The 12528-nt window shown below is 49.3% G+C and overlaps 1 protein-coding gene across 1 annotated transcript; it reads right to left on the reverse strand.

Moving 5' to 3' along the window:
- Positions 1-985: 985 nt before the first annotated feature.
- Positions 986-5958, reverse strand: LOC114828444 (Rho GTPase activating protein at 102A). The gene is made up of 14 exons (XM_029112648.1): positions 5854-5958; positions 5422-5581; positions 5160-5267; positions 4919-5058; positions 4679-4780; positions 4360-4585; positions 4067-4223; positions 3795-3949; positions 3351-3487; positions 2720-2880; positions 2429-2587; positions 1901-1971; positions 1382-1723; positions 986-1236 (listed from the first exon to the last, which is right to left on the reverse strand). The coding sequence occupies exons 1-14, from the start codon at positions 5956-5958 to the stop codon at positions 986-988; spliced, it is 2274 nt and encodes a 757-aa protein (XP_028968481.1).
- Positions 5959-12528: the final 6570 nt, after the last annotated feature.

Consider the following 12528-nt stretch of genomic DNA (forward strand, 5'->3'; position numbering starts at 1 on the left):
GCGAGGCTGATGTACAAAGATGCATTGAACCTTGGCCGCCTGCCGGGAAAAATGGATTTTGGAGCGAGATTTCATTGTATTCAAGGAGGTTCCTTCCGACTGATACTCTAGAAAGCCCCACACTTCACGGAATTTTCCGAGGGGATCCTCCCCCGCTTGAAAAAAACGGTGTCGAAACCAATAAAATGAATGAACTATTCGACTCTGACAAGACATGGCAGCTTCTCCCCAGCTTCGAACCATGCAGCGTTGAAATATCGAGATTCTGCGTGCGCGGGGGTTTATAATTCACGAATCCAAGACTCTATGACAACTAAGAATAGCTTTCTTGATGAATGAGATCCTTGTTCGAGTCAAGCAGCAGCCTGACGGCAGAGTCAAGGTTGGCCAAATTGTTTATTCGTAATACTCACATACGCAGGTATTTTGAAATGGATTTCAGGTTCTTTACAAAAGGTTGAAAAAGACGTTTTTACAGCGTGATTTGCGTGAGAATAATTATTCGTGGGCGGGGACTTTGATCGTCGGATAACTTTCACAAATATGCAGGAATCAAGTCCCAGTAGAATGATTCAGGTCGTTTCAGCAACGCCGTAGGCGCCAACTCCTCGGCAGTGGAGAGAATTCATCGATCGGCCCCACCGCTGATCCCTGGAGTTGTGAGAAAATTCCCCCAACATTTGTACAGAACAGTCCGATAATAGAATGTGAGAATAAATAGATGGCAACCCGGAAATTGAAAAACATTACTAAAGCAACGGTAGAAAGTGATTGGGATTCACTTTGAATACTCGACAGCAGCTCCACGACGTGACATAGAAGGACAGCGAGCAACAGATGAGTTTTTTGCAAACAGTATCATTCACCGACATGTAGCCCTGGCCTACTGATAGCATCGCGCTCCGACATAATATTTCGATCTCGCTCCTTCTCTCGATTGCAATCATTTCGAAAAACTTTGTGTGGACGAAAAATAAGTCTATCGTCACCGCTCCCTGGGTTTCCGACATTCCGAAGAAATGAGGTCCGCTCTACGACAGACGGCCATTCCAGACGAATATTGTGTGTAGGAGCTTGACGCCCGTCTTCCAGCGAAATCGTCCTCGTCCATCGAGGGTGACGGCGATGTATCGGAATCTCTCCGGAAACTGCCAAATAATATTCCGGATAGCAGGGCGGAAGCCGACTTGGATTTTTTCAAGGCGAATGAACGTTGTTCGCGAGGCTCCGCCGCTACTGAGGGGAATCGCTAGATTAAGACGGACGCTAAATCGTTCCGACGCATCTTCGGAATAGTATTATAAGTATGTACATCACCGTTTGGTGATTGGAAGAAACGAGTCCAGTTCAAGCATCGCTATCGGAGCTAATGGAAACTAACCTGTCTCGTTTTTGCTCTTGCTTTTTGACTTCGATCTCGCTTTTTTCTCCTTGGAAAGTGTGACCGTGATGCTCGGCGGAGTTTGAGTCGCTCCGACGAAAGCTGAGAACTGGGACTGATCCCAATGATTAGCGTTGAGTGCTCCGCCTCCACGAACACCGCTCAGTCCTCCCACACCAGCCGGGTTTTCCCAATCGTTCAGTGAGCTCTGCGATGTGTCTTTCGAGCTTGACGAGTTGAGTCGTCCTTTGATCTTCATCGACGTCGTACTCTCGGCTGACGATTGACGATATCGAGACAGCTCTCTATAGTCGGTCTTTTCCGTGGCACGCCGGAGAATACCTGGATATCGATTATTTTTTTGAGTTTTTACAGACACACGCGATATTGATATTTGTAGATACCACTCCATACTCCATCAACGCGGCATCGATTGGATGGGAGGCACCCTGAGGGGCGTTGAAATCATTTAGGGAGATCCGCGCTTTGCAGAACTACGTATTTGTAGTCAGTAGTCACCTTTTCGTCCTCGCTCGCGTTCTTGATTACCCTCCTGAGGCGTGAAAACCTCATCGCGTGACAGGCGTCGGCTGGAAAATCAGCGATACATCGGAACGTTGTTCTACAATGACGGACCAGTAAAGCATAATACGTTCCTGATCGTGCGCGTCAACCTTCATCCCAGGCTGAAGTCATCCGCAACTGCCACGTGTGTGGCGTGCATGATGAATTCTATTGATGCATATCTCGTAAAGATCTACGATCTTCGATAGAATCATACCCACGTCATCGACTGACGGATCTTTGACGGACTTTACTCCTCCGTAAGAAATGAGAACGTGAGTCGTCGTAAGGAGACGGATTCGCCGTCCGACGCTGTGCGACTCGATTCCCCGAAACCCGCGAAACCCGGAACAGCCGCGTATAAGAAACTTTCCGTTTCTCATGCGCCCCATGCTGGAGGGATGCCTTCCCCCCAGATATTTCGATCTATAGCTCCCCTCATAAACGAGTTCCTCTATGGCGGGGTCGTAGAAACATTCGTACCTTGACAGTCTCGGAGGGGCGTCGCAGTTGCTCGACAAGAAGCGATCCGTGAAAAGACTTTCCAATCGCTGCGGTTCTTCGACCAGCATCCTGCGGTACATCGCGTCCATGTCTTGCGCGGAGACCGAGAACAAGCGCTCGAAGTTCTCGATCAGGTACCTTGATAGAAGATTAGATCAATTTCTGCCCGCAAGTGATTCTTGCCACGACGCATTCGTACGCGTCAGACAGTCCACTCAGAACGCGATTCACACTAGGGGTCTCTCTCTGCAAATGTCATCTACTGTGTACCTGACAACGAGGATGACATCACTCCGTTCCTCGGCTCGCTCGAGTTTCTCGACAAAATAACTCTTGGGACCGGTGGCAACACTCGGTGTAGGATTGGTTCGGAGGATATTCGGACCAAGAACTGTCGCCAGATTATTGGCATCCATCTTGTTGCCTTGCAGCTGAAATGAGTCAATCAATTCAGAATACATCCATCGCGGAATATATATTTTCCTGGCGAGAAGGAGAAACTTGGAAGAAGCTCGTTCGGAGAAGCTCATCTCGGAGGAGGAAGGCTCGTCAGGAGGAAGGTTTCGAAACCTTAGAAATCTGTTCATATAATCCGGGAGAGTTCCGGAAGAATGGTGTCAGTCTCGGAAAAAAGTGTGGAAAGTACATTCGTTGCCGAGACTGTGCTCTTCCGGAAGCCGAGCGAGTCATGAGGAAACAGTGAAGCGAAAGGTTAAGGATCGAAGTCGTCTCCCACCGTGAAATCGACACAGGCGACTCATTGACGTCATCGCGAATGGGGTCGATTTCTGAGTCGCGTCAACAGTCGGCGCCGCGAAGGAGAATCGATGCGTGCCGTTCTCGAGGACAGGGCGTGAAGGCTACGGGGAAGGGCTTTTTCCCACGATGAGATGAAACTTACCGAATCGTCTTTATTGGTCGAATGGGTGCAAATATTTCGGAGCAATCTCAATAAAGCCCAGAGCACGTCGCGGTTGGCGGAGGGCAGTAAGCGAATCAAATGCACGACAGACGTAAGTTGACTCTCCCGTGGCAGTCCTGCGTAAAGGGAAAGTTCAATAGATCGTATTCTCCAACGCGATTACATAAATCATCTCCGCCATTCGATTTTCGGTATAATCGGATTGATTTTCTCCGGGACCCGATATAAACTTTGTCAAATCATTTATAATAATAAAATTGGAAAAATAATCAACTGTTCGGCTCGGTGGAATAATTGATTGAAATAATAATTTAATAATGACGCCGCAGGGATTCGAGCCCAGCGGGGGGAATTCCCGAGGCTCCCCGTTTCATGGCATCCGTCTCGCTCGGTCGTCGACCACGTTGAAGTTCTTCGACTTACTCAACGTATGAAGGAAAGCAGAATACAATTGCCTGGTCATCAAAGGTTCAGGGAGATCCCGGAAGAACTCCTTCAGTATCTGCGCGACGTCGTGAGCACCTCCACCGCTGCGCGGCCAACTCTCCCACTCTTTCGGCCAGGTCGAATCGTCCCACCTGCAGAGTATCGCAGAGGTTTCATCGCGTATTGAGTTGGTCATGGATCCAATTCCGTTCCCGAAACGCAAGATTCATCGACTCGAGAAAGTATCAAGACTCTAAGGGGCAACCGACCTCGATTCATCTCCGCTATCACTGCTGTCTAGACTGGGGTCTGCGTTGACGCCTAGCAGTTTCTCCACTTGTTCCGATCCCGAATCGAACAGTTCTCTGAGCTGACGAACCCTCCGTTTTGAGCTCGATACCCGAAAAACCCCCACCGTTGTAGGGCCTGCGAGGAGAAGTCATTTAGAGTCCCCGCCTCATATCCAATCATCTATGCGGTACACGAATAGGAATGAACTCGGAGACGATAAGGATTATTATGATAATAAGACGAAGGAATAGATAGAGGGAACTTTCCCTACCATACTTGTAGAGATACTTGAGACAAGAGTTCACGATCCGCGGAACTCGCGGTCCAGTGCGCTCATCGGAGACATGAAGACTATATGTAGACGAGGTCACGGCTCGAACCGACGGCACCGTCTTAGCCGACGCTAATTTCTGCACCGCAAGAAGACTCGACGACATCGCCGATGCTCCTAGGTCTGCGCTCTGGGTTCGTTCCCGATTCGACCCGCTATTACCTCCCTGGAAATTCGATCTTTAGTCGGGATTCGCGTTCCGCTCAAGCAGGGCTCAGCGAGTCTGCGTGGAAACCGATGATGCGTTAAATACACAAACCTTCTTCGACGGAGCCTCGTCCGAATCGGCCTCCCAGGACTCGTCCTTCGAATGTCGCCTTTCAGGGCTCGGATCCTCTTCTTGATCTTCGTCGAGTACACCCTGAGTCAACGGTAGAATATTCAGAGTTTATGTCTCTTAGATCAATCACTGAACTTTGTCGGGGCCAGTGATGCCGAATCGAGGGGAAGCAACCGAAACATGGGAGACGACCGGATCAATCCCAGTGATGATATTTACCTTGAAGCGCATACTGTACGTCAATTCGTGCAAGGAGTCGACGTCGGCCTGGATGGTGCTGACACCGTGTAGCTTCGCGTCCCGATTGATGAGCTTTGTTAAGGGGACCGCGAAGCAGCATTTTTCTTCACTTGCTATCTCTGCAAAGAGCGAGCACTCCGGTAATTTGAGCCGTTCTTACGGGGAGCTCCATAGCCAAGAGCCCGGGAGACCCAGACGGGAACTCCGGGAGAAACATTACCGTTGGCTAGGCGGCTAGACATCTCGATGAAACTAGTCGTCGCAGACTTTCTTCTGAGCAGAGCCGTGGGCTTCCTGCGAGATTTTCCCTTCGGTGCGAGATCCTCATCTGATTGAGAAGCATATTCAGTCGTGAGATTCCCACGTTCGATCCAGAGCATAATTCAGATCTCGGATTACGGATCTGAATATGGACTAGGACCGGAAGAATCTTCGAGAGGCAGTGGAACGCTGGAGGTGCCTAATCGGCTGTAAATTCTAACCTCTGGGTAGGCTGGGAATCTTGAAGCCTTGAAATTGATTAATCCTCTCAAGGGAGATGAGCGCTAGCGTATGTGATTCGGCATCCGACAGAGAGACCAGAGATCCGGAGCCGACTTGAGCCTTGCATTGCCATTCAGTGCTCCTCCAAGTACAGTCGCCCTGAATGTGGGAACTAATTATTCCAGAAAACTTTCATCATTCTCCCGCTTCTCTTCCTCAGGCCGAAGACGCGACTGGGACTTGGAGTCTTGGGGGTTCTCGTCCCGACCTATGCTCCCAAGGTGCTTGATTCCTATCTTCCTAATCAGAGCCACTGCATGCATCGATTACTCCAGTGACCCCCCTTGATATCTGTTGATATCTTCCTATTAATCGTGATCATCGAGACAGGAGATTTTCCTGGAAGGCAACAATCGTGTTTGGTAACTCGCCTCTGGCATCCAGGTGCATAGCTGCAGAGCGCCGATTCGGGATTGGCTCTTGGCTCTGCTGCGCGCCGACGAGCGGTGCTTGTGTCCGGAACTGCCTCCGTGCATTGTTTACATCGTTTTGGATCGGGAGCAGCGATCACTCAAATCAGGCGATTGCAAACTTCCGAACACCCAAAGTACTAACACACTATTTTCGTCTCACTTCCTTTCTCTACGAGCTGTCTTCGACTCTACACCGAAAGCATGGGTGTGGTGGTGTCCACGAGCAGCTGTTGCCGATTTCCGGGCACCACCGACAGGGGCGACTTCAGCTGCATCGATGGGAACGTTCGATAACCATCAAAATATTTCCATTAGGCCGAGCAAAATCACACATCAGCTAAGTTCAGATGCGATGTAACGTTCGGAGGACAGCATAACTCGGGCGCGGTGGCTGACGGCCATCTTGATTTCTAGCTTTTCCAGCGACCGTGAGCCCTTCAGACCACAAGCTCTGGGCCTAGCTTCAATACGAGCCCGAGCTCGCAAGATGCTGCGAGAAGGCTACACGCTCGACACCGGTTCGAGCGTTCGGAGAGACTCGTGGTCGGAAAGAAGCCGTCTCCTTACTCATCCGTCGCTTGCCATCATCATTACTGAACCTAATCTTGGGATTTTCGGGTTCTGATGCTCATTAGGGCGATCGTCTCGACACACCTCAGGACTCGAATTCGATTCCGGGGAATCGGACTGGGTGTTCGCTCGCGACGTCCACAACGCTCGAGATCCTCAGGCCGAGCGATGGGCCGTCAAGGATCAGGATCTCCCTCAAGCCGCCGGCAGCCCCTTGAACACGGGCTTTCTCTCTCGAGCCCGGTGTAGCTTCCTCTTGAAAATGCTCCCGAACGAGATGCACGTTGTGCTTAAGAACTCCCTCGGCGGGAGTGAAGGACTCCCGCTCTCGTGACCCGTGTCACGGTACGATCGCACTCCGGCTGACGGTTCAAAGTCCTCACATAGGGCTGGCCTTGCGAACAGCACGGACGTGGGAGCGATATACGAATAAGTTTTGAATGATGCATGTATGTGAACAATGTACTGTGAATTACGTGGTACTTTTGACAACAGCAGGGTATGTTCCTCCTCCTCGACGGGGAAACTCCTCACTCCTCCCAAGGTTTCTCGGGAGCTCGGAGAAATACTGAGCTCCGCTCGAGCAGCAACTTTCACTGAGAAAGAGTCAGATTCGGCTGCCCGTCGGACGATTCCAAGTCCAAGTCATGGAATTTGCACGGGTCCTTCCTCGCGTGGACCCCAGCTCGAGTCCGCTGCGAGCGATTTTTCCGAAGAAATTGAGACATTTTCTAGAGCTCGAGCGGCCGCTCGGATTTTTGGTGTTGCGCCAGGAATGAAGCTCTGTGAGGGTCATCCGCTCTGTGAGAGAAGCCAGCGACGGTTGCCCGCTATGCCGCTTCGTCGGTTCCTAGAGAAGGAGGACTGGCGGGCAGCCTAGCTGCTTCTTCGCCCGCCTGGTTGGTTAGCTGGAAGCTCGAAAGTGGCCGACTATCCTGCCCGAAGAAGATACAGACAGAGAGAGTCGTCGGTCGGCAGGCTGGCTGGACAGTCGACTGGCCGCACGAACGAGCGCTTTCTTTTGAAATAGCTACGGTTTCGCTGGCGCAGTGCGCATTTCCTCGGCTCTAGCTGTCTGGTCGTCCGGTGGTGAGAAGTCTATATATACCGCACGGTTCATTCTCTTCAGAATGGCGTTTTCCCGAAATAGATCCTCCGCATCTCGCTAGCATAAACGGAGGAACATTAACACACCGACCACTGACTCATAAGGCCGCTCATGAGACAGCTATCCACGGTATCGACAATGCTCAATTTTGTTGACAGAGACCATGGAGGGACCTCGCATGTAGTTCCGAATCACCGATGCCTGATCCCTCATTCATGCGCGTCGAGGGCTCGTAGGGTCCCGCTGCGAATCCACTGTGACGCCCGTTGAACTGTCGACCCTTGATGAGCCCTGAATCTGATCCTGCTTTATATTATTCGATGGAACTCGTCGCGGAGGGACGATCGCTGAGGTCAGGCCTGACCACAACGGACGGCCGAGTTTTGAGGATCCCTCGAATCGCTGCTCAAGCCCATGGAGGGACCACAAGCATGGCGCTTTCAAGTCCAGGGAATTCATACCCTCATGAGAGAATGAAGAAAGCCAGCGATCATGTTTCAGCTCCATCGTTGCAATTCACAAGGAAGCGGGAAACCCAGTTCCGAGATCGATTGGCGGATTCTCAGGAAGGTACCCGCTTTGCTGTTCGCCGATCCGGGGAGTCCACTTATCAAAAGAGCCGCGGTCCTGTCACAGGAATCGTTTTGAGCTGTTTCGGAAAAGCGTTCCCCTTGCCCCGCGGGATATCGATCGCGGAGTATAATCTGAGTTCAGATCCGTTTTCGAGGAGACCGGCTCACTCATACATCGATGATTTAGCGCGGCCGAGATCCGACTCTATTTTTAAAGCAGATTTCCGGCGGGAATCAGGTCCAGCGTGAACCAACCCCTCTGAGTATCTGGAGCTCGGAGTGTGGGGCAATCAGCAACCTACGGAGCAGGTCCTTGGACAGAGACCCAAGGTGAACTCAAAGCATCGAACTTCCCTCCCTGGAAGAACAATCAATGAGCTGCTGATGGCGGGTCCGCGTCTCTCTGGTGTCGTATCGTCCTCTTGAACTCGCTCAATGACTTCCCCCTTGGATATCCAAACTCTCTCAGGAGAGCCCGCTTCTGGTCCGAGAACAACCTTCATCATTCTGATATTCTTCAATTCCCTCCCGAATCACCTCAACATGACGAGCAATGTTTTCTATGATCGTTTTTATTATTGTTCGTATCATAATCATTAATGAGATATTGCATATTTTATTCCTTTCTTCATGAAGACAAACCAATGCAAGCAACAGGCAGGCAATCGAGACGCGATCTCTGTCCCCACGTCTTTATAATCACACATAGTCATGACCATACTTAACAATGAAGAGTAAATCATCTCTCTCACGCTCTTCTCCCTCTTTTGCTCCGCCTTTTCGTCATACATCACATCTGGAATCGCGTTGTCGTCGTGCGATTTCAATGACCTCGGTTCATTCCAGTGGAGTTGGAATCTCGTCTGGAATCGATAACAAGAAGGAGGAGATGAAAATTTCAGGGAGGTCCAATGCCCCGTGAGTTTTCACAAACCCAGCTGGTTTCAACAGTTTGAAGAGGCAGAACGGAGTATTTTATCAAGGTCTCTTCATCGCGGAGCTCGTTTCGCATTCGGCTAATTCGGAACAACGCTTTTTTTTGTAATAGTCATGGCTTCTCGGCTCATCGACATATCATTTTTGAATGGTTTGATAGATCAACCTCGTCAAGCCTAATCGGGATTTGAATTGTCTCCGATTCTCGCCCACAATCTTCAACGTCTCCACATCGGGATCCCTAGAATTCTACTGCGTCTCGTTCGCGTGAACGGCTCATCGCCTGATTTATGCTCCTCCGAAATTTCATTTTCTCCTTGATTCCGTTCACGCCAACATCTCATATTGTATGTACATCAGTAAATGGCTCGAAGCGATGCTCATTTTCGTGCCACACAACATATACGCGTCACCATGTCTTCTCGCTCTTCTCATCATCAATATCACGTCTATCGTGTTCGTTTCGTCACCACAAAGTCATCTCATGCTCGTTCAGGATCACTCTCAGGGTAATCTACCGTCAATTATCTATCCTTCGACGTATCATTCAACATCATGTTTCAAACACCTGCATGTCGTGGTACATTCTCCATGCTTATCGTTGTAAACCATTTTCATCATCGATGTCCTACTACACATCGATCATTCTTCTCTTAGCCCCGGCTCAATCTGAAAACTCCGCGGTCAACAGATACTCCAAATCTTATGATCCGATTATAACACGATTGAATAGAAGAATGAGACCTCCGGAAACTCTTTGAATCATGACTGTAATGAATTCGCTGTGTAGTCTAAGCATTGATGGATAATGAAATCCATCGACCCTGGTCTACGACCCACAGCTCCGTACGTTTACTGGGGTTCATGGTGAACGCGGAGTCTTCCCCCCATCCTGCACATCACCCTCATCGCCCTCACATCTGCCTGTCTGCACTACACAACGCCGCAAATTTACGATAAACTATGTTTTGTTGCTGTTGTCAACGCTCGACACTCGCGTGCTAGTTACTCGCAGTTGTCACACATTCAGACTGTTGTTCTCACACACAGGCGACGAATGGCGTCAGAGCAAAAAGCATACGGTAATCCTGGGACTGTCAAGCAGCTGATCTTCAATCATCAGAAACATAGCTGTTGTAGTTCGCTTAAATCATCACATTATTGTTGATTTCGTCGCGTAAACCGCTCCCATGAAATCATTAGCTCGTTTTTACAGAAATACAATAAATCGTTGGATTGTTGGACTTAATATACACTCCTCCTCTGTTTTTCTGCTTCTGAAGGGAGTTCTCTTGCAGTTCATGTACAGTGGGAATCTTCAACGTCATCATCATCATCATCATCGCCGTCGTCATCGCGGACAACTTCATGGAGCGATCGATATCGACTTATCAACAATCGGTCTGATGTGTTTCATCACTTGCCAGAGTTCGTCTTCATGTGACACGGTCGTCTTCCAGTTTCTTCACTCCTCTCAATCTTCGTGAAAAGGATAGATGCTGATTTGGACCGGTGAGACGGAACCGATCCGCCTAGAAAACTTCCTCGTATGAGACTGGCCGCACCCCTCGAAACAACTCAAAATGTTCCTGTTTCGTTTGAATTGATCATTCCATGTCGGCTTGACTCCGTTCTATCGACGAAGTCGTCGAGAACAGTTCCAAGAGCATGAGGTCCCTCGAGACCTCAAAAATGAACTCAGAGCAATTTTGGTACCATATTTTCTGATTTGGATTTTTGGTCGCAGGTCTGTTGTGAGATATTTCTTGTTGCTGATGTTGTTCTTGTTTGCGCAACGCGGAGCCTATGGAACACGAAATAGAATGCAGGGTCCATTCGACCTGCTCTGTAAGACCAGAGGGCCAGTCATTGGGGCCTTGAAGTGATCTATCGATGAATCGATCGACCCGTGGGTCTTCGATGTCAATTACGGGACGATGGAGAAATATTATCCAGATCAAGAGAGAACTTCCTGAGATGAAAATTCGGAGACCAGTTCGCAGGTGGTTCGGTTAAAACACGTTCCTGCTGCCAGAGACTTGTCTCCGATGACTAGTTATTTTTTTGGGGGAAATGGGGATAAGCTTCAAGGGAGGGAAGAGGGAGCGTTTTCTTCAATGGCCACTCGCGAATCCGGCTGTGTACGTGTCCGGGGCGAGATGAGATATTGGCTGCGTTTAATGGTTGTCATGGATTTCCATCAGGTTCACGTTTTTCCCGTAAAGCATTCACTCTTCGCTGGAGACCGTCGACAAAGACGGACCCGTCAGCGACACGAGTGCAACAATTATAAGAAGAATAATATTGTAAATAAACTTTCCTTCCGGCCAGCATCTCGAACCGAGAGTGCGGCACGCTCAACTGTATAATATATACAACGTCCTGTGTATATAATCATCACATGAATGACAAGGTCATTGATGCGTGGGAGTGAAGCCTGCCTCGTATCGAAGCTTATCGGGCGATTGGGAGTGTTCTTGCTTGTGTCTTCCTCAATGTGTATCGTTGTTGCCGTTGTTGATGCAAATGTTCTTGTTGTCGATGTGAGGGAGACGAGACAAGTAGACGACGGAATCTGAGCGAGGCTCAGATGCGGGTCGTTTCCGCTGGAAAATATCTCCAGAGGGGTCACGTGTCGGTAATCCGTCAGAATTTAAGTACCAAAATTGCAACAGTGGGAGACGAACATTGTCATCTCGCATCATCATCGAACGCTAACCCGATAAGGCCAAACAATCCGTCTCTTTTCTTCGAGGGTCCAGTCACTCGTCATCATCATCATCATCATCATCATCATAATCATCATCATCGAAATCATAGACGCTCATCGGGAATACTTTTTCCCATCAAAATCATGATTAACGTCAATCACACCGTTCGTGGTGCTTATTGCATCGTCGAGAGGGCAGCGAGCAACTTAGTTGCGGCGGTACAATTTCCGAGTTTCAAGCGGTAACATCGCGACTTACAAGTCGATTGTGAGTTGCTATTCGTACAAAGGAAATCATCGATCGGTCAATCGATCGAGCGGTCAACCGATGTCAAGGATGATTCCATCAAGCCGTCAGGGAAAGTGGATCGCACAAATACACACTGACACTCATTCATAATGATAATGGTTCGTGAGGCAGCTAAAGGTGATATTGTCGCCTAATAATTCGCCTTCTGCTCTTCAATCGAATTTACCTAGCCGAGTATGGATATGGGCATGAAGTCATACCTAGCGGATATCATGAGAAAGAAGTAACTATATGATGGATTGATGGTTAGATAGGTAGGTTAATTAAAAGCTGACGCTGGCGCATCGCTCTGAACGCTTCAATCGGGACGCTGCCGACGACGGCAATGCCTCACAACGAAGTTCAGTATTGGCCTGATGACGTCTCAACGCTCTATTCCCGATCGCTTCGAGATAGATTCGCGTGCTTCATGCTCATGACTTGACGC

Source organism: Galendromus occidentalis, unplaced genomic scaffold, assembly GCF_000255335.2.
Source record: "Galendromus occidentalis unplaced genomic scaffold, Mocc_1.1 scf7180000077524, whole genome shotgun sequence".
Lineage (NCBI taxonomy): Eukaryota > Metazoa > Arthropoda > Arachnida > Mesostigmata > Phytoseiidae > Galendromus > Galendromus occidentalis.

What these genes read in the sequence shown, in the direction of transcription:
- LOC114828444 (XM_029112648.1), bottom strand. Translation starts at nt 5,958, where the DNA reads ATGCACGGAGGCAGTTCCGGACACAAGCACCGCTCGTCGGCGCGCAGC. An exon ending in CAAGTATCTCTACAAGTATG is followed by an intron (nt 4,224 to 4,359) that starts GTAGGGAAAGTT and finishes TTCTCCTCGCAG; the next exon opens with GCCCTACAACGGTGGGGGTT. An exon ending in GATAGCGGAGATGAATCGAG is followed by an intron (nt 3,950 to 4,066) that starts GTCGGTTGCCCC and finishes GATACTCTGCAG; the next exon opens with GTGGGACGATTCGACCTGGC.